The sequence below is a fragment of the Sinohyriopsis cumingii genome, chromosome 5 (genome assembly GCF_028554795.1).
Source record: "Sinohyriopsis cumingii isolate HCF-2022 chromosome 5, ASM2855479v2, whole genome shotgun sequence".
NCBI classification, from domain to species: domain Eukaryota; kingdom Metazoa; phylum Mollusca; class Bivalvia; order Unionida; family Unionidae; genus Sinohyriopsis; species Sinohyriopsis cumingii.
The window spans coordinates 152,076,226-152,098,550 of NC_142965.1; the positions used below are offsets into that span (position 1 = coordinate 152,076,226).

The 22,325-nt window shown below is 36.0% G+C and overlaps 1 protein-coding gene across 1 annotated transcript in view; it reads left to right on the forward strand.

Moving 5' to 3' along the window:
* Positions 1-15,744: 15,744 nt before the first annotated feature.
* Positions 15,745-22,325, forward strand: part of LOC149800476 (von Willebrand factor D and EGF domain-containing protein-like) — an 83,466-nt gene continuing 76,885 nt past the window's right edge. The window contains exons 1-4 of the mRNA XM_089960101.1: positions 15,745-15,904; positions 18,128-18,148; positions 19,211-19,382; positions 20,079-20,193. Coding sequence (XP_089816227.1) covers positions 20,092-20,193 — 102 coding nt within the window. The 5' untranslated portion in view covers positions 15,745-15,904; positions 18,128-18,148; positions 19,211-19,382; positions 20,079-20,091. The remainder of the gene's footprint in view (positions 15,905-18,127; positions 18,149-19,210; positions 19,383-20,078; positions 20,194-22,325) is intronic.

The following is a 22,325-nucleotide window of genomic DNA, read 5'->3' on the forward strand; positions in this document are numbered from 1 at the left end:
CAGTGATAACGATATTTGGAAATTAGAAACGGAAATGTATATGCTGAATTATCACCAATGACAGGATCTTAACGCATTTTGTATAGTCTCATCTTTACCCAAACAGTCCATTGAATTCCAGATTTGTACCCTACTCTGTTAATAAATAATTGTCATAGTTCTTTATATTTTCCTTTAATACATAAATCGGAAATTCAAATTAAGAACTAAGTGAATCGTCAGAACCTTTTCTGAACTGAACTTACAGGTCTGTTTGAAATGTTCTTTTATCGAGGAAATCAGGTTAAGTATTTCTTACGCAATGACATTCTCCACTTCCAAATATAAATCAAAGGCTTAATGTTTTGTTAGGCTTTTATCTTTTCACTCTGATTCCGTCCCCCATTTTCAGTTTTATAAAACGGGCTGTTGTTCCAGGTAATTTTAATACATGTAAGAGGAGACAAATGGTTTCAAGAAAAAGCTTTTTACACTATGTAAACGATTTTATAAGGAATACGGATATAATTGCAAATGTAAATTACTGCGAACACATATAACGAACATATACAAATTATAAAAACCCTTTGGTACGATTTAACATGTTGTCGAAATATACACAGAAAACATGCACGACGTTTATAGCATTCCAGGTATGTTAATGAGTGCCATAGTTTATTACGGTCTCAGTCGAATTGCTGCAAATGATATATGATACCAAGCAATGTTGTTGTTGCTGTAGTGTTTAACGCCATTTTTCAGCACACGATAGGCTATACATGGCGGCCAGTATTAATGGTGGAGGAAGAACCCGGGAAAACCCCGGAAAGAACCACCGACCCTCGAGAAGCTACTGGCAAGCTTTCTCACATATCCACATTGGCCGAATCCGAGACTCGAACCTACGCAGACAGAGGTGAGATGGCAATGATCCGTAACGGAGAGTGCTTTAGACCACTCGGCCACTCGGGGCCCTTACCAAGAAATGTGCAGCGGATGTAAAAGATTTGGTAACCATTACAGTATATTTCTAGGAAATTCCCCCTGGTAGATACGTTTCTAATTAAAAATATACAGAATGCCTAACAGAAGAAAAGAAATCGGTCTGGAAGCCTTGAAATGTACATTACTGGCATAAAGCCAGTCTATGCAGAATAGTATATATTGCATATTATTAACTAAGACAGTATAAAAATAGACCATTATGTGTTACATTATTTGTCGGGATCGCTATTGGCACAATTAAAGCCAATAAAATAAAATGATCATTTTTTTTGTTCCATTAAAGGCAAGACTGATATAAACTTTGTCTCATGTTAGGTCTACTGATTCATGATCTACGACTTAGTTGCTGAGAACTCTGGTGAGTATGAACCAATTACTTTACCTTCTCGGTTAGCATTTTACAGAAGTGTGCGCTTGTTCATTCCCAACAAATACCATAGAGATATACAGAGAGGAGGGAGGGAGAGAGAGACCAAACATTGAGATTTAATTGTAATGTTCTTATTTGAGATTCTCTTAAAATATCATTCCACGCCGATGGGTAACGGAAACTGGCGGCGATTTCAGTAGGACGGTGAACTATCAGTGATCGAGAGCAAAGTAAGAAAAATGGAAATGTTCTTATAACTCCTGTGTAACATAGTTTAAGAAAACGTAGCTTGTTTGGCAAAACAGAGATGATATTAGTTCAGTATCCGTTATTAGAACAAGGCACACACACACACGCACACACGTGACGAACCTGCTAATATTTCTTTTATTTTTATATTTTCACATGTGAAAGTTATATAAATATGTACAAAATATTTTTTTTTTATCTTAATGCCATGCGACCCTTGATTTAGTTACCTTTATAATTAGAAACATGACCACTTTATGAGATAGAAAATAACAAATGGAAACTATTATATTTCAGGCATAGAAGTAATTTTTGCAGACAAATATTAACATAACGCCATTTGAATCCCTACGAAATTATTTCCCATGTACAACCTAATCAAAATTGGTCAAATAAACACAGAAAACATTATGCTTGATTTGCTGAATCACATTTGCTTATCTTTCAGAAAAGGTGCCAATGTTTCCGAAATATAAATGATGGCATTTATTAGAGGCGATTAGGTCATCCAAACCTTTTGCTCTTTTTAATCCTTATCATTATTATGATCTGCCTATTAATACAGTAGAAATTGTAAAAAATGTATAAATTAGAGGGTGAGGTTTTTGGGTGTTGAAAAGTGAGTTTAGATTTCTATGTTTTGTTTCAAGACTAAATTCTGCTTTTACAACACGATAAACTACATCTGATATTAACGTAAGAAAAGAAAATATCTTGTATGATTTTCTTCTCATTCTTATCGAAACCGTTTAATTTTTCAGGTCTTTGTTGCCAAATATGAGGAAGGCATCCGTAACGTTTACACTGTTTGTAACTGCTTTGGTTGTCTATTTGTCTTCTTCCATTGCATATGGTAAGTATTACCTGAATGAATCTCATATCGTCTGAATTATATAAACGTTTGTCCTTACTCCTTTTTGCACACCTCTACGAATTAAAAAGGAGCTATTTGACTGCCAGCTACGTCGATGACACCGTTACCATTGAGAAAGGCACATACTTGTATACATCATCAGTAACTCTCAATCATTGCTTCTACTTTGCTCCCACGCATATTTTATTAACGTTGGTTAAATTGTACGTTAGTACCACACCGCTATTACGGCAAAAGAAGGTCACTACGATTTAAATTTCATATTCTATCGGCTTATATTAAGCATTTGTGTTTTGCTCATGTCCAAATATTTGTATTCATCTTGCAAACATTTTGCTATATACGTAGAATCATAAAACATGGGAAAGATATCCTTCGTGATAAATAGAACAACACCCTCATTACAGTCGTTGTTCACATTCCCTGCTTCAATAAAGTTTTTTAACTTGTATTTGATAAATTTAGATCACAACATATATTTAAGCTACAGTCATCAGACTAGCCAGTAGCATACACATATATTGATATCACTCTTAAAACTTGATCAGGTCACTGTGAAATGCATGTATACGTGATAATTCTTAAATTACATATGTATATATACCCAATGACCAAAATTGGTTTGCATCCTGTATACATACTTGTATTCCTGTAATCACCGAGCTTGTTGCGTAAAAGTAGGTCGATGCCAACCGTATTTGAAGCGTAACTGACTTTGGTTAAATATTGTGAAGATTTAATTACATACATTTCCATAAGTACCACTTATAACAGTTTAATTTTGAATCATATAATTTTATACTTTAATGCATCAACATTAATACTGCTCCATTTCAACTAAAGAAAGTCATTTTATCAACATTGTTTGCTTTACTACCAACGATTTGGCATTAGCATCATTTTAACTCCAAATGTATATTTTCATCCAATATACATCATACCCTACAAAATAAGACCGTTTATGAGAATAACAGCTGTAGCACTAATAAATATATTCATTCAAGAGCAACAACTCAACCATCTGTTTCTTAATGGCTATACGTTATATAACATCAAACATAACATTATATTTTACGTGTGAATGGGTATAGAAATTAAATGAGTCGATTGAATGCTGCGTGTATTTTATGTGAAGTAGCACCTGTTTTAGGGTAATTACTGAATCAAACATATTGTTTATAATACTATCATTCCTATGTTACTCAAAGTATGTGACTCATTCGTTAAAATATAATAGGGTTAGATAATGATAACAGAATCTGAAGCAGAAGATACGAATAATGTTGTAATAAAATAAAACACAAGTACATATATGCTTTCCATCAATCAATTATAGTATTCCTTATTTGAAATCATGGAAGAAAAGTATTTTCCATAGTTGCATATAATGTACTTATTGCAAAGGCATGAGTAAAAATGTGAATAAGTAGTGCAGCATAAAATGTAAGTTCTAAATATTTAAAAATAAAAACTCGAAATAAAATCACAAAATTGGACCAATATTTCATCATGATCACTTTAGTCCCAATTTACTTTGTACATGATGATTGACGTTTAGGATGGCTATTGAACACTAATAAAACTGATAGTCAATGGTATAAGCGTTCACGCAATCCAAACAAACCTTACTACAACCAAGCGATTGACCATACAGCCACTCTTTATTCATATGACATAAATAAGGGCATATTGAAATTACTGTATATACAAGTTTTCGAACCTGTATTATAATATGCTTTCAAAATATAACTGACTCTATTTTATCAAATATGAAAGATTATGTTTAGTATCCATGTTATAAAAATGATAAAACGGGGCGATACCCGTGAGAAGTTAGGTAAGGCACACTAGAGAACTGTTCCAAAATTTTCAGTCAAGCAATATATAAGATTTACGATTCATTTCATTTTTTCGATAATGTAAGTTGTTTTACCTCATTTTTCTACAGCACAAAATTGCAGCGACCACATTAGAACATTACACGACCTTGAAAGAAGGGGCACAAACTATATCTGTGGTAAAAATGAACCATATGTAAGTGACGCTTTCCTTATTGAAGAATGGTACTATGTCAAAAACCGGAGAATGCCAACTGACGGTAGTAACATTTTTATGTACAGCTGTGGAACAGCGTATGCCATTTAGATGAAGGGTAAAGCTAAACATTATCTGTCTCGATTATTTCGTTGTTCTGTAAATTGTTTTCAGTTCCGCTTTTCTACTCCTTAGTGGATGACTCTAAAATGACTGTTATTAGCTCATCAAGAGCCATTTATTTGCCTCTATTTTTACTTCCGAAATTGTTCGAAATTGAGATAATTTTGTCAGTGCAAGGGCTGCACGTTTTGTGTAGGAGCCGTACATCTCGTTAATTGGAAAGTCGTGCTGGTTTTCAAGACTTGTGCAGGCTAATAATATCAATTATATTAGGTATTCAAGACTATTTGACTTTTCTTGTTACCTACGTTTGACCTTTTGAGATGATTCTAAGCGCATTAGGGTACACAGTACAATTTATTTTCAGTTTCAACTTAGTATTCACTGATGTCATAGCTCTTCAAACATAATGACACTTTGCGCATTGTTTCTGTTTTCTCTAATCGTAAAGAAATCTGGTGTACACCAAGGCTTATCTAGATCATATGCAATATCAGTAATCCAGTTCTCAATTACCTAATATATACTACTTAGAAAGATAAATACCAACAAAATATTTAAATTTTAAGTTTTCAAATGTACATCGTGTATTTGACTGTATTATCAAAGATTCTGTTGAAAACATATTTTTTCCGACTAGAGAGATGCGGGAACAAAATCAATAAAGTGCCAATTATTGAAAACTAAGAAGATTGTATCCAGGTGGTTTACCTTGTCGTCTGGCGTTTAGAATAAATACTTTGGGTAAATTATAACTTTGAAACCTTTCTAAGTGTGTAACTTGGTTACGTTGATGGCCTGTTTCAGTTTTGAGGTTCAAGCTTCATCAATAACAAACAGTGAGTTAGTGCCTCGAAAATTGTATTTAGCACATGCCCTTCACCTCTTGTAAGAGTGTGCAAATCTGCATTTTTTAAAATTCATTTTCTTTACTAAGCAGAGTGGGCTTGCCCTTTAGTGTTTTGACTTTCCCGTCGTTGGTACTAGCAAACCCAGATAATCCGTCTTGTATTTTATCTGACCATTGATTAATATACTCTGTGTATTCAATAGCTATTCGTATCCAGCGTACGAGAAAGTTTAGTATGTTTTCTACTCTCTTTAATTTACCATCTAATTTCCAAAACGACTGTAATTAAATTTTCTAATTTCCCACACGTATGTTACCTGGCGCGCGGACGACATGGACGAGATGAACAAATGAAGTCCAGGCAGCATGATAGATCCCTTGGATATACTGTCCCTCAATTAAAATTATTCGATACAGATTGTCGTTGAAAATAAATGAAGGCAATTAAATTATATGTTTATCTAGTCGCTTATGTAGCAAGCTGGAATACATGGACACAATGGTAAAGAGAAATGCAGCCACAAATATTATAGAGAGCGTACTGTGTAACATTGAAGAAATAATATTTTGAGTCGTTAAATGTATATTTTGTCTAATCAAACGCATATTAACACCTTTTTTAAAAAAAAACGTGCTCTGATCTCTCTTAAGGATTGCATATATTTTGGATACGAAATCGAAGAATTGTCCAATATGAAATATAATTCATCTCATTTTTAAATATCCCTTGCACATTTTACTCACCTGTAGAATTTGATTTTGATACAGTATCATTTTTGCGGTTGGTGGTAACCAACGCCTTATTAAATTAATTCGTTTCAGTGCGTATCAGTAACTAATCAGTGTCAGCCATGAGTAATTGTAACATATTCATATACCTTGGTTTAAAGCACCCTTGTATAAGGACCACATGAAGAGTTTCGATAACCCATTGACTTTGTTTCTGCGCAGTTGGGCTTATCAGCAGTAATCTTCTATCAGCTCATTTCAACCAGTACAATTTTCTCGTCAATGGTCGATCAGCCCCTGTAATTGGGATGAAACTGGTACTTATCAAATCAATCAGTGTCAGTAGTTATTCTTATAGTCCTCCGTTTTATATGATTTTCAGTATTCATGCAAAGGCATAGTTAGTGTACAACTTGTAAAATTTACTCTCAGAATTGTTATTTGCCTTTGTGCGTTGTCGGGAATTTAGTATCAATGACATATTGATTGGATGAAAGAAATTTTCATTATCTCTTCTGTTCAAACAGGATGAATATTGAATCTGTATCGAGGACCATGACTGATGTCGAATGTCAAGCGTTGATACTATACTATACGCCTCTTTGTCGTACATATGAGTTAATTTGTTTTCACGATCTTTGGAGATCAATTTTAGTAGATACCGACATGTATGTGGTCTACGGGTGTTAATGGGAAGTAATTCAACTTGGCGTGGAACGTATGCGTAACTTCACTTTTGGTTTATTTAAATATGATGTATAAGTTACCATCATTCCCTTTGTGTTCTTTAGAGTGATTACTTGGACTGTTCTCTAATCTGCTGTGATTTTTAGGATCGAGTCATGTGTTATAGGACTTTGTATTCATGTTATCATATTGCCTATTATATCCGCACTTCCATAGTTATAAACGAAGTGTTTGTTATTAACCTCTGTATACCTATTAGGGATATTCTATTTTCCACTCTTGGTACTCTAGTGCAATAAATACATGTCCATCTTGGGTAACGTAGCTATCATGAGTTCGGTCATCTTTAATGAGGCATCATTTGACGATCAGTGATAAGAATATTAGCGTTCGGAAACAGATAGCAGCAAGAAAGACATATGTCCAGCGTGTTAAGTATAATATTCAGTAGTAAGCTATCTTCCTTTGCATATTGGTAAAATTTAAATTGCATGTAGTCCCAGACTTTCAAATTTATTTAAAGTCTTAATGAGAGATATTTGCATCCTTTTGGGACCATAGAATAATTTGTATGAAGTATATTTTTATTGAATCGTTCTAAAAAATGCATATACTCCTAGTGGTAGGCGTAGGCATAGTATTTAAGAACTATGATGGCAGATCTAAAAATCATCTTCATGAGTAGAGATAGGGGGATATTTAGCGTCAATGAAAATCCCTGTCAAAAAGGTCGTTGGGCTGTATTAGCTTCAATACGTTTAATGACCCCTAGGACTGTATACCGTCAATGGAAATTTAACATGGGGAATATTGGGCCTGTATCAGCTCCTTTAGTGTTTCCTTAGACTTTCTCAAATTGTTTATTTCCATTTTGACTCGATGTGGGCTATAATAATAGTAATCCCTTTTCAATTTGACCAGCATCTCTTCTATCATCACAAAAACTGTCCACGACCTCAAGCAACATCTTTATTTCATCCGTTGTGTTTGAATCCATCTTCTTAGATTATTCAATGTTGAATGGCGCGAATTACCTACTTACTTAGTTGGATTAAAGTGAGTTTCGCTCCAGTGGAGCATGTATCACTGTTTTCTGCACGCACGGCGTGCTATTTAATTGCTTCTGGGGGAAGGAAGGAGACCCACATCCCCCAGGATGTTATGTGTTCATGGAACACTTAGGCTGTCAGATCGAGGTACTAATTACTTCCTAGCGATCTGAATGAATGGCCGAAGTGACTGGGATTGGACCCAACGCGCACTCATTACTTAAGTTGCATTGTTTTGCTGATTGAGACGAGTGGAATTAGACCCAACGCTCACTCGTGTATACTGCTAGTTTTGTGCGTGCACTGCACGCGTGGTGTTTGGATGTCCGGCCGTGGTAGATGAGGTAATGTTTATGGGTTGGGGGCTGTTCATATCACAGTTGGGCCTTTCTAGATTCCAGCGTTTATTTTCTAAAAGTGTCGTCCTGTTTAATTTTCAGGATAACTCTGTGCTGTTTAGAGTTGGTTAACGATAGATACCCAGGTTGACAGCCATAGGTTTTGATAATGCCAACTTGTGTGGCGGGCCCTGATGGTCTTGGGTATATGAGACCACCTTGGTTGGTACTGGTTTTAGAGTCTTAGCGGTCTATCAGTGCTTGTTGTGCTGCAGCTAGGCCACCTTATGCGTGTTAATTTGGGGTTATATTTCCTAAGTCTGAGTTTTTGTTTTGCAGGCTTGTGCTGCAGAACCTGATGGTCTTTGGAGTTTAGACCACTTTATATATCATACTTTGGGGTCTTGGTTCCTACATCAGTTAAAGTTGAGCCACTTAGTGTGGACGGTCATGATGGTCTGGGTTCAAGACCACCTTAGATTATCTAGTTTTTGGGTCATGTTGGTAATTCTAGGTACTTGTATTTTTATGGCTGTCACCTGGGTTGAATCAGTGGATTCACAGAGGTGTTAATTCATGCGAAGGTGTTACGATGTTGTTTAAGAGACAGATTCAAGAGATATAAAGAGAAAAAAAGAATAATTTTTTTATTTTATGTTTTCTTTTGTTAAAATTTAAAATTTTACTTTGATAATTTAAAATTAATTTTTTTTTTTTTGTATTTGTATAATTAACTTAAAGTTTGAGGTTCTATTTCTGATTAATTAGATAATTAGAACTACAGGCTAGTCATAATTAGGTTCCAGATTGGTGTCTTTGCCAAGCTTTCGGGTGTTAGGAAGACGCTCAAAGACACCTGATCCAGGAGGTCCTTTTCTAATTAGCTTGTTTTTCCTATATTGATAAATTTGGGATGCTATTTTTAATTGTTCAGTTTTTACTTAAATTTAGTGAGCCATTAATTGGATTTTTGTTTATTTATGTTTAACTTGATTATAACTTCTTTTCCTATATTTTTCTTTAAGCTTGATATTCTATATTTATTGAACTTCTTATTGGGTTTATTATTTAGTTTTGATTTACTTGATTTATACTTTGATTGCTATTTATTTTTCTGGATGAGATATTTAGATTTTTTTTCCCATGTAATATTTGTGTTCCAGATAGTTGTCTTTGCCAAGCTTTCGGGTCCTTTTGGACGCTCAAAGACAACTGATCTGGGTTCCCTAGTTAATAATCCTGATTTCCCAAGTTCCCAACCAGTGAGGTTTTAAATAATTTATGACTGGTCTTAATTTGCTTTTTAGAATTTTTTAAATAAAATTTTCTTCGTGTATGAAACTTATGATATTTTAATATTTGGATTTATATTCATCAAGAATTATTGGTAAGTGGCTGGGGATCCAATCATACTTTGTTTAACTTAAAATGTAGCCCTTTCCTTTTTAAGTCTGTGGCAGTTGTTAAAAAAATGCTCTAAGTCTTCTTGGACCCGGCAGTGATAGCAGGTAGGGTTGTGTGGTTGTGGTCCTATATACTTTCCGAAGCTGCTAGGGTCATCAATGGAGGTTGGTATGATCACGCAAGTCATTATACCACCGATGCAACACAGCTTCTTCTTAGATGAGACCCTAAGCGTCCTCCAGATACTCGTCGAAATTTTCTTATTAACTCATCATCAGACATTTATCGTGTTGAATTAGACTGGGATGATCATTGTGACATCTATAGCAATCTTTTTTGATCAATTCCGTAATTTTATTCGCCAGGTGTTTGGCATAACAGGAGACTAAATGTTGTTCTTGTTCTGACCATCTGGACTTCATCACTATGTCCTCCTCGTCTTTGTCTTGGGATTCTGTTTCTACGGTATCCTCCCATTATAATCTGGTATGACTTTTCTTAAACTCTTGATTTTGTATGGTAATCTCACATTCGGCACACAAGATGACGTTCACCGTGTTGTTTACGGCAAACTGAAGTCCCGCATAAATTTGGTCGGATTGTATAGGGTAGAAATGTCCCTCGCCACTGCCTTGGTCTGGAGTGAAAGCAAGGTCGCACAAAATGTAACCTTCGCCATAATCATCGTAAATAATGCCGTGACTGGTGTTGGTTCCTAACTGTCCCATGGCTTCGTACAAGTACGATCTCAAGCAATTCTTCTTCTCGTCACTAAAATCAGGCTCACAACACTCCACATTTCATGGAGACAGCCACCGTCGGGGACATACCAAATAGGCTTTCAAAAACAGTCACTTCGCTGTCGGGAGTCACTTCCTTCGGGGTTACACACCCGATGATCCGATGGAAAGATTGTTTGTACGCTTTAAACAAGTGGGGTAAGACGTCGATATACTTGAGACTGTGTTGATGCGTAAAATGTTTAAACATGCGTTCTTTCAAGGTGCGTTGAAAACCTTCCACAATAGTGGCTTTTGTTTCGGGATTGTCGATGGTGAAAAAATGAATGTCTCGTTTCTTTAATTCGTTTTCAAAAGGCTGGTTGATAAATTTGGTGCCTTTCTCGGTTTGCCATCGGGGAGGGTGTAAACCGCTTTGTTTTGCCACCAGTTTGCTGGCTTGCACTAACTCACTGCTCGATTTGGAACTCAATGGCACGTTACACGCAAATTTGGAAAAGACGTCGAAGACACGAAACAAATATTTGTAACCACGACTGTAGGAGGCCAAATGAGAGATATAAGCTAAATCGGTTTGCCATTGATGATCGATGCCCTCCATTCGGGTGCGACTTCGAGAATGTTTCCGTTAAATGGGCTTGTGTAAATAGAACGTGGCTTGTTCTTGTAACCACTTGAGAGAAAAGGAGACTTTTCAGACTGGTTTTGACAGCACGATACAATTTCTGACCTCCTGCATAACCTACAGGATAGGCTGGGTCATAGTAAATGCTGCCTAACACCTTCTCCATTTTAATAAGATACCCACTCTTTGCTGATGGTACTTTGGATGGTGCGAAATGGTGGTTTGGAAACGGCTATACATCTCCGATGTGCCACTGGAGTAGACGTCGAGGGTAGTGGTGGCATTGGTAGAGGTGGTAATGGGATGGCTTTGGTCTTCTTTCCATTTTATTTTTGGTTTCCTTTCTTTGCTTTTCACTTCTGTTGGAGGAGGAGTGGACATCATCATGTTTACCCACGTTTTATTTCTTCTCGTTGGGGAATGGGGGATGGGGTCAAAAAAGACGCTGCAATCTTATTAGGAATAAGAGCTGTTGACGGTGTTTGAAAAACTTCTTGAACCTCTTCTTCCACAGGCATTCGCGACACTGCCTGTCGTGACTACTGAAGGTGGTGGTGTTGCCAGTGACGGTGATGGACATTTAATAAGGGCCTTAAAATCTTTTAGATAAGGCATTGGACGATTGGAATTCGTGCTGCAACTGGAACATCTCGGTCCAATGAAGATGGGGGCGGGGCAAATATTGGGGTCCGATGTTCTTGCCTACGATCATATTTCATCTATCCTATGTAACGCAATACAGCCAGTTTTCGTCCTTTCATTCGATTCCACAGGTGACGTCCCTTTTTTCTTGATCATTTTATCTGGGACCCATGGGTAAAACACCTCCCAGGAGTCCTCCCAGCATGGCTGCCGCTATTCCTTTGACAAGAAGTCCTAAAATAAATCCTCCGCGTTGCACCATCAACTTTTTCTTTTGTATGGGTATTGTCTTCTGGACCATTGGGCGATCAACGTGTCGATGTTTGGCTAAGCATTTTCTCTGATATGGAAACAAGGTATTGTGCATTTCAAGACATTCAGACAAATATCGCTCACGGTACCAATGATATTTTTGAAGGCAGTTTGAATGAGTTGTTTTTGCATGGGTGAAGGACCGTTGGGCAGGACAGACATATTTCCTTGACATTGGTACGGTAAAACAGGATTGTACAAGTCGGTGTGAAGCACGACTTTGCACTTGATCAATCCTTCCTTTTGTCAAATGTTGTCCAGGTCGATGTGTTCCGTCAGCAATTGAGGATTCTCTGCTGCAAAGTGGCAATATTTGCACACGTAATGATACAGCGAACACACGTCCAAGTATTTGGTTTCTTATCCTTTCTCCTCGTCGGCTAGGTACAGCAAACAGATGGGATTCCTCCTTCCTTCGTGCAAACTGTCCCTCTGGTTCAGTGGTTCCACCACCTTGTAATTTTCCATGATGCGTTTAAACTCAGGATCAGTTTTCACACGGTGATCGTGCTCTTGTTTTACTATTTCCACCACTTGGTATCCTTGTTGTTATAACTTCCGGATATGGTGACAAGGTTCCTTGTACAAGTCTTCCATGGTACTTTGTAAAAACCAATTTTCGTTTCATGTTGATGATAGGAGAGGGAACATCCATGAAACAAGCAATCGTTAAACTCGATCTCTGTCATGCATTAAAAATCGAAAAAGTTGAAATTATCTTTCTTCCGGTCATCTTCCCCTTTATGTTTGGAGTGGTATTTTTCAATGTAGCTTTCGCGTACCGAGTCGACGATTTGATGACAAATGTGACATCTCTTTTGTCCTCGACAATTTGTGCCTTGACACTGTTGGTATGGATGCTTTGTCCACAAGTGGGGCACAATCTCAACAGTTGACAAGCAGTTTTCTTCTGTGAACCCTGCGCCTTCAGATGGTGTTGATAACATGTAGGGCTGACAAACGTTCGCTGACAAGCAGAGCAATGCACTCATTATTGTCCTTCGTCCAGACAGGGTTGAGAGGCCAAACATGCCGAGCATTTTGATCCACAATCGCAATGTGTTGCTCTTGATTGTTATAGCCATAGTCACATTTCTCACAATAATAACTGTATGCCATAAATGGGGCAATGCTGGTGATAGCATCGAAATGTTAATGATGATAATAAACGTGAATGTAATTTCCGTGTTCTTGAGGGTGTACTTTCAAGGTGTATCGTGGAGCTAAGAGGTTTGGAACTGTATCATTTCAGGAATTCCACAGGGTGTGTCTTCGGATATTCCCGCTTAGTGTAACAGTAGTTCTGCTTCTCTTCGTTTTGTTTTGCTCGGACCGATCGAGGGATAGCGCTTCTTTAGAACCACAGCCTACACATACACGGTGAAGTTTAGCGATTTCAAGTCTGACGTACCTTTGGAGTCTCTTTACATTTTGTCGTGTCGCCATTTTCGTATACATTCGTCCCACCATGATGGCACGGGTTAAACACAACTGGTCTTGAGTCGTATTAATTTGAATGAGGCTACGCTTGCTGCTAAGCCGTTCGTTCACCAATAACACCTTTTTGCGTACTATCTCTTAGGGAACAGACACATGTGTTACGAACAGTATCCCTTTTCCGCCTGTGATGTGAAAGGTTCCTTGGATTGTTGCACGTATTGAATCTTCTAGATGACTTTGGAAGGTGTCAAATCTGCTGGACTGCTGTGAAACTGATGTGATGAATGGAAAGTCTCAAACCATCGTCGTCTTTGGTTCCACATTGCTGTTTCAGTGATTAACAAAGAATATCTTACATCGGTGATGAACTCGTCTGCTTTGTCTAAAGGTACGTCGGACTTGAAATAGCTCAACTTCACTGTGTATGTGTAGGCTGTGGTTCTAAAGGAGCGCTTTTCCTTCTCTCAAATTTGGTAGTGCTTTTCAGGGTTTGCTGGTGGCAATGTTGGACTTTGGTTGAGTATAGACTATCTGGGTCTGGATTCGAGCTCACTCATGTCATCTTCAAAATCGCTGGCATCAGTTTGAACCAAGACTTCAGCTACTGTGAGAGGTGGCAAATCCCGTTTCTGCCTCATACTCTTTTATCCGTTCCCCACGAAATGATGCGATCGTTTCATCTTCACTGCAAAAAAGTAAATGACTACATTTTAAACGCCATGGTTCCCTATATCATGATCAAACTAGTTTTCCTTATATAAAGAGTATGAGAAAAAGTGTTTCACTTTTCGTGTACTTAACGTCAAGTAAGAGAACCTTGAAATTATTGACCCGTTTCGAAACCGCATATGTAGCAGTTATCTATACACAATGGAATAAAAGAAAGTATCAAAGTTGGCTTACGATTGTAACATGACTTTGAAACTATTGAGAATGGTGAATTAAGCAATTTTGTCCTGCAAAGCCAAATAAATATTTTATTCTTCACAAATGAGGTGATCAGTATCAATAACAGATCCCTTAACATAGCTGCCCATGCTGAACTGACAAATCAATATATTTTCTATAGCACACGACAAATAATTTGCTAACAATATTTGCGAAGTCAGGTTAAGGTTAAGCATTTCTACAGTTACGGTGCCACTGCCGTATGACCTAAACCTTGGTGCCATCGAATCGGAAGACCGAAAATATCAGAGTGTGTCCTACTGACACTAATAATACCAGATGGCGAAGAAAAATAAAAATAACGTCTTTTTTTGCAGTAAATGCATGCAAAATTATGACTTTACATGACAAATTAATATGTATAGTAATGTACTTTTTTAAAACAAAATCTACTCTAAAGGTAACTTTACTCATCTATAAAATGGGCAACTTCCTCCAGCCCGAACAAATTGCGTTGCTTTCTTTAAATATGTACTTATTTAAATGTTTACATGCACCCATTAATTTTATATGAATGCATATTATACAAAATTACAAAAGTAATATTTTAACCGATGACATTCTTTTCTGATGTTATTATAAGTATTTCGTCACTAATTAGATACCTTTATATTTTCTTCATTTGCAGATGCTGTTGAAAAAGTCGAGTGCTTAAGTTATTAGTTTAAATGGACCAACACTATCTTTTTTCTGTCAGAAAACCTAGCTAAAGTCTCATAAATAATTTTTAATTGAAATTAAATGAAGGGAAGTTTTGGTGCTAATAACATTTCTGGAACCTGGCAAATCACACCATTTTGTTTCGTAATCTGACGCCAAGGTGATGAACTCCATACACATTTTTCCTTTATTTTCTGGCTTTAATGCTTTGTTGTACTAAATACATGTTACAATCTTTAATGATCAGCAAATCTCCAAGCAAAATCAGAGACAAAATAGGAATGAATTTCTTTGAGAAATCATTATAGTGCAATCCCCCCACCCAGATAACAGACTCTTTAATTAAGTATATTGATATTTTGAAAAAAGACACGCATATGTGAGTAATCAATGTTTATAGCAGAGTACGAAAAATATCTGATCGGATATACATGAAAATCCATACATTTTAATAATAAGGTGATACAAAAATCACATTTGCAATACGTGTATCATTTAAAATGTGCTTCGTAATACATACAATTTTAGTCATTTTATTAAGCAAAGACGTCCAAGAATGAGAAATTAGTTTTGTCGCTTGAGTGACTTCTTTAGACAGACTTCATTGTTTATTATTCCCTGATCTTTGAAAAGGCTTTTACACATTTTATAAAACTTTTTCTTTTTAAATATATATTTAAGGTTCAATTCCATCAGTAGCTGACGGTGCTGTTCAACGAACCGTTTGCACAGTTGGGTACGACTCAGACTGTGTATTGGAAAATACTATATGGGTGCTGAATTGCAGTACTCATATCTTGTACAAACTGATTCCAACACACAGCATTAGTAGTGGTTATTGTTTTGGTAAGCAAACACACAGTTTATGTTCCTGTAATTTTCCATAACTCTTTTTTAATTGGACCTGTGTGTAGAAATTTAGGAGTATTATCCCTAGTTTAGATCGATATAGAGCTGGTAATAGTATTTGGTTCAAATCATCGGTTCACACTCTAATTAAGGAAATCATGTCACTTCTGATTATTTATTTCATAGTCTTAGATGACTTAATGTCCTTTTGTTTTAGAGGGTAATAAACAACCGCATAAGTAAATCCATCAACAGAAGTGGAAGGTGGGATATATATTTTCTCGCCGATAACATATAGGGCAAATTAGGCAGGGGCAGCTCAGTTGGTATAGTGGTGAACTCTTAGTGCAAATGTAATGGTTTGGTAAACACACAGGTCAATCAAGGTCAGCTGCCTGGCCATGTCCTTGGGAAAGGCACTTAGCTCCCATTTCCTCCGCTTTTCATAACCATAATGCGGTGTTACTACTTAACTTCGAGGAATGGATAGATGCTCCTCTATTTAAATAGGAAAACATACTGTTATTTGCATAATTAAATTACTGGTATGTAGCAACCACCTAACCACTGGATAAAACCAAAACCAATTCAAATAACTCTTTTTAGAATAAAATGGTGTCCATGCATGCTATAAAAGAATTATCATGTCAATACCGAGCATTCAGTCAAACGTTCCGATTCATCGTTTGGATCAGGCCGTATAAGTGTACTGCCTTTGGTTGAAAATGCGCAAGCGCTGGACGCTTTGATTTATAATAATTGCACAATCTAATAATGTTACCTTCACAAACATTTCTCTGTCTACATAGATTCAATTTATAATTTTGCCCAGATTACATTGACTGTTACACCAAGAATGAATTGTTGTACGAATATAGTTTGTCCTGTATTTATCAGATTTTACATAGAAGTGACCCTTAGTGAAAATTAAATGCGTGATACGGCAGACCAATATTGTTTTCAATGATTTGACTTCGTCCAAGGTATATTTCTTTGAGAAGTGCCAACACGTATTTTTTTTTTTTATTCTTGCATATGATTCTTATCCAACTCATAATGCTTACTTTGCGCGAGAAATGCAAAAAGTCGTGGACTCTCATTCATTTACATACTTTGCGCGAGAAATGCAAAACGTCGTGGACTCTCATTCATTTTACATACTTTGCGCGAGAAATGCAAAAAGTCGTGGACTCTCATTCATTTACATACTTTGCGCGAGAAATGCAAAACGTCGTGGACTCTCATTCATTTACATACTTTGCGCGAGAAATGCAAAACGTCGTGGACTCTCATTCATTTTACATACTTTGCGCGAGAAATGCAAAACGTCGTGGACTCTCATTCATTTTACATACTTTGCGCGAGAAATGCAAAAAGTCGTGGACTCTCATTCATTTTACATACTTTGCGCGAGAAATGCAAAAAGTCGTGGACTCTCATTCATTTACATACTTTGCGCGAGAAATGCAAAACGTCGTGGACTCTCATTCATTTACATACTTTGCGCGAGAAATGCAAAACGTCGTGGACTCTCATTCATTTTACATACTTTGCGCGAGAAATGCAAAACGTCGTGGACTCTCATTCATTTTACATACTTTGCGCGAGAAATGCAAAAAGTCGTGGACTCTCATTCATTTACATACTTTGCGCGAGAAATGCAAAACGTCGTGGACTCTCATTCATTTACATACTTTGCGCGAGAAATGCAAAACGTCGTGGACTCTCATTCATTTTACATACTTTGCGCGAGAAATGCAAAACGTCGTGGACTCTCATTCATTTTACATACTTTGCGCGAGAAATGCAAAACGTCGTGGACTCTCTTTCATTTTACATACTTTGCGCGAGAAATGCAAAACGTCGTGGACTCTCATTCATTTTACATACTTTGCGCGAGAAATGCAAAACGTCGTGGACTCTCATTCATTTTACATACTTTGCGAATTGCAATTATCTTTTACAATATGTGAATTCGTCTTTTTTAAAATGATTGCTGGAACCAAATACAGTCTAAAAAGTGGTTATCCGCTAGAACATTTGAAAATTAATACCATTTTGAACTAGTTCATACTCAGTATAGGGATAACATTTATATTTGATTTGTTCGGTAATCTTTATTTTGCACGCGTTAATGAAACCTTGTCAGGCTACAAATACTTTTGCCAAACAAAATATATAAACTCTGGTTCATCTAAGTTAAATCAATTTTCTTTTTAGATTCTTTTGAAGACAATCCAGGTAAGCAAAACAGTAGCCGCAACATTTGCATTCAAGGCGCATGAACAGAGACACAGTCTTTTACAAACACATTAAATCATAAAATTACATATTTGATAAACAAAATGTATTCGTCATAAAAGACACTTTTTTTCTAAAGTAAATCAAATTCAGAAGGTTTATCTGCATGGCTTTTGCTAAAGTTACCTCGCTTTTGATCCGTTTCATAAGTATTGAATGATAGCGATATTTCGTTTTACTTCATTTAGCTTGACCTTGTCAACGTTTTACTTTGTAGCCATAACATAAAATAGTTTTCATACAATTGGCAACTTCTACCGAGCTACCAAAACTGTGCATTAGAGTTGAGTGAAATGCAACGGGGGGGGGGGGGGGGGGGGGGGCGGGGGGCAGCTAGAACTTTTGAAAAACATATAATATAAAAATAATAACGTGATAGAGGACATGGTTGCTCCACAACTTCAAAGCAATCACGGTACTGACGTACGGATACGGAATGAAACACTTCAAATAATTATAAATATAGCAATTTACGACCACGTATACTAAAATATTCATACCAATGTGTACCGAATTAAAGAAACAAAATCCAGTATTTCATTTAAATATCTCTTAATAGTCAAATTTCACAGAATTGCTTTCTAATCATTAATTGCGAATTCATATATAAATAATATATATATAAACGAGTTTAATATTGTTTTAAAAAAAAATTGCTTGAATTTGATATGTTGAAGTCGTATTTTATCTTTTGTTATCAGTAAATATGCGTTGTGATTTTTAAGAAATGAGGAAAATAATTGATAGGGGACTATTTTCGAGGAAGGATAAATATAATTTAATTTTGACAAAGTCCGAAGGTTAACATGAAAATCAACTAATATACTATATTAAAAACTATACCAGTCCAATATCGAGCTCAGTGTATACTCTCACTTGATCTTGTTACACTTGCAGAGGATTAGTATTTTTAATACATTTGATAACGAAACAGTAGTTGATGCATACATTCATGAAAATGAAAATGATGACGTTTTCAATATTAATATTTCTTGCCATTAGGTAACCAAACAACGCCCGGCTACAAGCCCAAAGAAATACAGGTCGTACCTGACCTGAAATTCAATCAGACACTGTCAGCGAGAGGAAATGCAACTATAAACAAGCCTTACACTGATTTCGTGTGCATTTTTTCGGAGAGCAAACAAGAATCTTTACTATATACAGTATCATGGTAATGTTCTCTTACGTGATATTTAAAAATGAAACCTAATTAAACATTGTCGTAAACGATTGTGTGCATTGTTTACTAAATTTAGGGAAAGAAACATTTCTTAGATAAATTGTTTGGTTTTGCATGCAATTTAAATCGAAGAAACGTAAGGCGTCGCCATATCGCAAATGTTATTGAGTTTCACTACATGTCATTCTACGCTCATGATATTATAAACAATGTATGAATGGCACTAAAGCTGTATTATCAACCCATTCAAGACTATAAAGATGTTAGGTACCACGTCTTCGACCAAAGCCTTTTATTTGAGAGATTACGAATAGAGAGTCAGTACGTCGAAGAAGAAATACAAACGTGCTGAACACGAGTTCTTATATATCAATCAAGTTAAGGAGGCGATGAGGGTTGTTATCCCTAAATATATATTAGTCGCATTGTTATCCCATTAAACATATATCAGTCGCATTGTTATCCCATTAAGCCTATAAGTCGCATTGTTATCCCATTCAATATGTATCAGTCGTATTGTTATCCCATTAAACCTATATCAGTCACAATGTTATCAAATTAAACGTATATCAGTCGCAATGTTATCCCATTAAACGTATATCAGTCACATGTCAAATGAAGTAAAAATGTTCTGTTGCAATACTATATTCTTCGAGCTTTTATTCCGCTTGAATTTATTCGTTTCAGGTATGCAAATGATATGATTATAAAGACAAGTGAACGGATGGAATATTCAAGAATTAATGAGTCCAACCTAAGCGAAAAAGAGTTTATAGGAGCCGGGTATAAGATGGGTACAACGGTAATGAAACATAAATTTCATTCCAACAATGCGTAACCAGACGTGCTTATTTTTACCTCCTTCATTTACACATAATTTATTCAATTCACCTTGTTAAATAACATGCGGTCTTAGATATGATATGCGTATGCATAAATATATTAAAATTGAATGACATTGTTGCAAGGCGTTGTCAGTGAAAGTAAAGCGTTATTTACGGAGGACGTTCGCTTATGGTATTATTTTTATGGACTTGATGAAACCATGTATGCCACTTGGAATATATATCAAACAAGAGGATATATAACAAAGTCAAAACTTGATTTATAATATGACCTTCAATTTCATTTTTATATGTTACCTTTTCATTTGATTTCTCACTACTACCATTATCGCAATCCTCGATAAAACGTAAAGCGGCGTTTATATTAAATTGCAAAGCATATGTTTAATCAGTACTAACCTATTACTTCATCAGTTAATCATTTTAAGGACACTGTATGAAATGTGTTATAGTCATTAAGGCTTGTTTGCATAAGTTGAACCGTGATTACCGCGGAAATATGATGTAAGGACCCTATATATATATCCACAATAAAACGTTAAAACAGACAATATGTATCGTCTTCTCATGACTAACTTTGAAAATGATACACATGTTTCCATTTGCTTCAGACAAGTTTGTATCTACCATGTAGATTTATTAAGTGGGCTACTCATATTAATACACTGCCTATTATACAGAATCTTGACTTTCAATGTGCTATGCCAATTTTTAATAAAATAGGTCGCTAATATACAATTCTGAAATTAATAGATAATACATTTCTTCGCTAACAGAAATATAAAACAATAATTGCTTTGCCAACAATATGGTCTGGAACAAGCTTGGATGACCCTGATTAGCTCATATTAATCCAACATGGCAACAACATACCCTTTTCACAGAATGCTAAGGTGAAAACTTATATTGCGTTCATTTTAGTAAATATGCGATGAATGAAACATGTTTAATAACATTGCCTCAGCAGAATGGAGAACTTTTATCGAAGACAAAATGGCGTAAATTAGAGTAACGATGTTAATATTAGAGACTGCCATTCAAAGCAAGCGACAGATTTTGTTTACAATGGTTACATGTACAAGGCAGAGGAACACTGAGACTACACAATGTCCTTGTCAAGCATGCAAAGTATTTACACATTAATCGAACTTTACTGATAACTTTCCGCAAATATGAACCGGTACTTCCAGATAAAGCATAATTAATCTGTTTTCTAGTGATCCTACCAACGAACACATCATCGTCATCTTTTTCTTCTATTTGTGTCGATGTAAATCATATGTCCTCGTCGGCAGTGCAAAAAAGCCAGTCAATGATATCTGATGAAAGGAGCATTTATCAGAATGATCATAAGGAAAACATTCTGTCACAAATGGCTGATTCCAGGTGCCATTTGAGAAATATGGAATACCCCATGCAGTTGACTTTCAACTCATTTATTATCAGCCATGTCCGTCTCTGACTTCATATTATCTATTATGTTTGAGGAAGAATGAAGTCGAACATTTGGCCTTCAGGTGAACCCTTGAAGTACCGTATCACCAGTGACGGTGATATAATGTTATACCTAAGTCAGCTTCTGGGTTCTGGTGAATTAATAAATCTGAACACTATATGTATGCATATATGCAATTTCGGTTTCCATAAATTCTAAACAATCACAGTGAAATTGAGAAATCTGTTATTTTTCCAGCCTAAATATTATATTACTGCCCATTTATGTTCTACTAGAAGTCAATAACACAGCTAAAAATATTATCATTAATTTGATACGGAGCTTCGTGTACGAAATCTATTTTCTTTCAAGGTTGCGAAGCCAGTACACCACATGGGGCATGTTCTCACCAATCAGTTTTACTAATATCCATGTATTGTGTACATTGCTTGGTTCAAAACGGAACATACATAAGCTTGAGAAAATTAGACAGTTCAATAAATTTCAACGGAAATTAATCTTGTTGTCCTAGGTAAAATCTATCTGGTTTATTTCTAGAGGAATTAGGATTGTGTCATATTTCAGTCTCCTCTGAAATTCACGCAGAATTTCTACCGTTTGGAGACTACACCATAAAGACTTTAAAATGCCGGT